This window comes from Rutidosis leptorrhynchoides, chromosome 5 (assembly GCF_046630445.1).
Source record: "Rutidosis leptorrhynchoides isolate AG116_Rl617_1_P2 chromosome 5, CSIRO_AGI_Rlap_v1, whole genome shotgun sequence".
Lineage (NCBI taxonomy): Eukaryota > Viridiplantae > Streptophyta > Magnoliopsida > Asterales > Asteraceae > Rutidosis > Rutidosis leptorrhynchoides.
Genome location: NC_092337.1, coordinates 392,326,874 through 392,330,878, shown reverse-complemented (window position 1 = coordinate 392,330,878; position 4,005 = coordinate 392,326,874). Strand labels below are relative to the sequence as shown.

The 4,005-nt window shown below is 35.3% G+C and overlaps 1 protein-coding gene across 1 annotated transcript; it reads right to left on the bottom strand.

Annotated features, from left to right (window-relative positions):
• Window positions 1–429: 429 nt before the first annotated feature.
• LOC139846483 (taxadiene 5-alpha hydroxylase-like) lies at window positions 430–2,871 on the bottom strand. The gene is made up of 2 exons (XM_071835969.1): window positions 1,938–2,871; window positions 430–920 (listed from the first exon to the last, which is right to left on the bottom strand). The coding sequence occupies exons 1-2, from the start codon at window positions 2,869–2,871 to the stop codon at window positions 430–432; spliced, it is 1,425 nt and encodes a 474-aa protein (XP_071692070.1).
• Between the last annotated feature and the right edge of the window lie 1,134 nt (window positions 2,872–4,005).

The following is a 4,005-nucleotide window of genomic DNA, read 5'->3' as shown; positions in this document are numbered from 1 at the left end:
CTTCCAAATTGCTGATCCCTCCCTTTTGTCCTAACTTAAGATCCTAAAATATTATACTCATGTAACTACAAAAAGCTTCACTTGCATATAGATTTATCCAAGTGTTTGAAGCTGGATCTGCTTTTATATTCGTAATATTCATCTAAACATAAACAAAATCTGTTCACGACAGAAATTTAGGACGATCCTTCATCAACAAAATCTTCGGTGAATGATAAACTCCAAAGAAGCCAGCATTAATTTATAAATAGACAAATAAGGCCTAGCTCGTTTGTTACCTTTTATGGATCTGCAGGCAGATATTTAATCTTAAAATAGTATATATAATATTTGAAGATCAATCTGACACCAGATAGGAAAGACGGAAAGATTATTTATAAAATTTAAAAAATAAAAATAAAAGAAGGATGACAAGTTCAACTGCAGAAACTAGTTATGGTTAGATTTGGGTGAAATTTTTATAGGCATCCCTTTTGAAGGAAATGGGAGTGGATTCATGACTATGGGTTCATCTGGGTAAACTAATGACCAATCGAAACGGGTCACAACGTGATGTATAAATACTAGAATGTTTAGTTTGGCCAGCTGATACCCTGCACACAGCCGTGGCCCGCCACCAAATGGTATAAATGTGTATGCTTGAACCGGATCTGCGAATCTACTTGGGTCAAAACTCATTGGATTCGGAAAACAGTTTTCATCATAATGTGTTCCGAATGTAGTCCAAAGCACCTTCCACCCTTTAGGAATTTTATATTCTTCGAATTCGATTTCAGTTGTTGCTTTTCTGAATGACCCAAAGATCGGAGGGCACAATCGCATCGTCTCACGAGCTACTTGCCAAGTATACTCCATTTTTTTCACATCGTCAAAAGTCAAAGGTTGACCAGGTCTTTTCCTCATATCAATTTCTTCATGTTCTGTTGATACATTAGTTATTATATTTATATTATATTATACCGTGCTATGCTGGGATCAAGAGGGAACTAACCATTGGGTGGGAAGCGGGGGGAAGCAAAAACTTTTTTTTTTTTTTTTTTGTTTTTTGAAAAAACTTTGTTCACGAACATTATAGATGAGATGAAAATATGAACATTTAGTAGAGACACTTTGTGATAAATGTTTTTATTTTGGCGGAAAAACGCTCGAAGAAGTAATATATAACAATTTTTCGAGCGTATTTTGAGGTTTTAGCTATTGGGGTTTAGATATTAGGGTTTAGATATTAGGGTTTATAGGGTTTAGATGTTAGGGTTTAGAAATTTAGGGTTTAGGGTTTAGATTTAGGGTTTAGATTTAGGATTTAGATTGAGTTTTTAACACGAACGGTTTAGAGTTTAGGGTTTAAGGTTTAGGGTTTAGGGTTTGGTGTTTTGGGTTTATGGAATAAACCCAAAACACCAAACCCTAAACCCTAAACCCTAAACCCTAAACTCTAAATCGGGCTAAATTTTACTTCACAAAACATGAAGAAGAAAAAAACGTTCATATTCTTCACGAACAATATTATCTTGAATGTTATTTTTGTCGATCGTTTTCCCGCCAAAATAATAACATTCATCACGAAGTGTCTCTTCTAAATGTTCATATTTTCGCGTTATCTTGATGCCGGAAAAAAAAATGAAAAAAAAAAAAAATTGCTTCCCCCGCTTCACCCCGATTGGTTACTTCCCCATTGATCCTGCCCCATATTATACCTTATACCTTATACCAACACTTGAAATGAAGTGAATAGTAACACGTCATGATGACGTCAGCATGTCGTCAGCTCTTTTGTCTTTTTATTTTAATTTTCTTTTTCGAACTTATTACCCAGCAGCGACGTGCGGGCTTCCTAACTCTCGATCTTAGGGTAAAACAAACAATAAATAATGATAATAGCGACATGTGACAGATTGGGCGGGTCATATTTTAATTTTATTTATTTGAGTTCTTACCTTTGAGAAGAAGAGAATAGCAATCGGGGTGACTAGCGAGCATCTTAAACGTCATTGTAATGGCATAAGATGTCGTATCATGAGCTGCAAAAACTAACAAAACGATATTATCAATAACCTCATCTTCTGTAATTTCACCTCGGATCAAAGCAGCCACAAAATTTGAAAGTAGCATCCCGTCTTCTTCGTCTCTTCCACTTTCCATAGCTTCCTTTTTCCTTCTAACTTCATCAACCAACACTTTTTCAATCTCAGCCCTTGCTTTTTTAGCTCTCGCGAATTTAGTCCCCGGAAGGTTAATCGGAGCAGCCAAAACACCTTCTAGAACCTTCTCAAATATTCCAAACATCGTATCTAGCTCTATCGTAATCCCAAACAAGCATACAAGAACTATAGTGAATGTAAGTTTTTTCGTTGACCGATGCAGACTTATCTCCTTACGGTCTAGCCAGTTCGTCTGCAGATGTTTTTGAATGGAGATAGACATCATGGGGACGATTGTTTGTAGTCCGGTGGGACCCAGGGTCGAAGCAACAATGCCACGTAAGCAACGATGCGAATCTCCTTGTTTCTCCATAATACAATTCTTACCCATTAATTCAACAGATGAAGTTGGCCATGAGCTTATCACTAATTTAAACTCGTTCGACATAAAGAACTTATTCGCTGCAGCTCCATTAACAACCACAGTTGGTGATCCCATTAGTCTTGTTTTAAAGACGTTGCCATATTTTTTGATTCGCGGTTGGAAAAAGTTCTCGAAAAGTTGGTTGTTACGTTGAGCTCGGTAGAACCCGATTGTTTCGCCGATCCATGGGAGACCCATTTGGCCCGCGGGTAGTTTCGTGTTGTTTTTGGGTTGGTTGAAGGTTTTGTAAATGAGAAAAATGATGAATAAAAATGGAGGTAAAAGAGACAAGATGAAAAAGGCCATTGTAGTTGATTAATTAGTTTGTTAAACATGATGGGGAGAGTTTAGTTTATATATAAGTATATAAAAAGTCAAATTGGGTCAAGTTGTGTGAGTCAACGAATAGTTTATATGTAGAAAGTAGCTGTTATTTTGGGGGGTGGCGCATGAAATCTACAAGTCGGGCCGACTAAAAGATTCAGGTTATAAACTGCATGTGCTTTTTGTGCAACCCAAAACCATCTTATTTGCTACCTATTTGGCAAGCTTGTTCCACTCCACCCTGTTTTTTCTACTCCTTATTTTCAACCCTGTTTTTCTATGTATGTTGTAATGTTGTGATTCATTTCTATTTAAATTTGTACTCCTATTTTGTATCTGTATTAATATGAGTGGTCATGTACAGCTCTTTTATGTTCCCAACAGAAAATTCTGTTGGATAGTTTGGTAAAAAATGAGAATGATTTCATGTGTGACATTATTAGAATATTAACCATGAAAATATGACACATGATAGTTTAGTAGTAGTTGAGGTTACAACATATATGGCCAGTGTCTCACTACGATTCTAAGATCAAAACTGAATGAATTGTTATAATAATAATAATAATATAGATATGGATAGTCAATTTTGGTGTATACATATAGTCAATTTTGGTACACAAAGTATGTATTTTTATATTGAGATTTTAGGCTATAAATACTCATGAATGCAAGCATTAAACTTGCACCATTTCTCACACTTACAAAGTGTTTCTTTCTTTCTCTCCATTATCATCTTTGTTCTTACACTTCATTATTAGTATTCTAAATCAAGAATCAAACCACTAAAGGTAGTTATAAGCCTACTGAATTATAACACGTTATCAGCACGATAATCTTAATACTAAATATGGTTGGCTCTGCCACCAAAATGATATATGGTCGGTTATACCACCAAAATGATATATGGTCGGTTATACCACCAAAATGATATATGGTCGGTTATACCACCAGAATGATATAGGTCGGTTATACCACCTGAAAAAATATATGGTCGACACTGTCGCCAAATTTTTCATTTATGTTTACTAATATTTATATTTTTGTTATATAACATTTATTTATGATTGCTTACACATGGTCGACACTGTCACCTACTTATCATTTATGTTATAT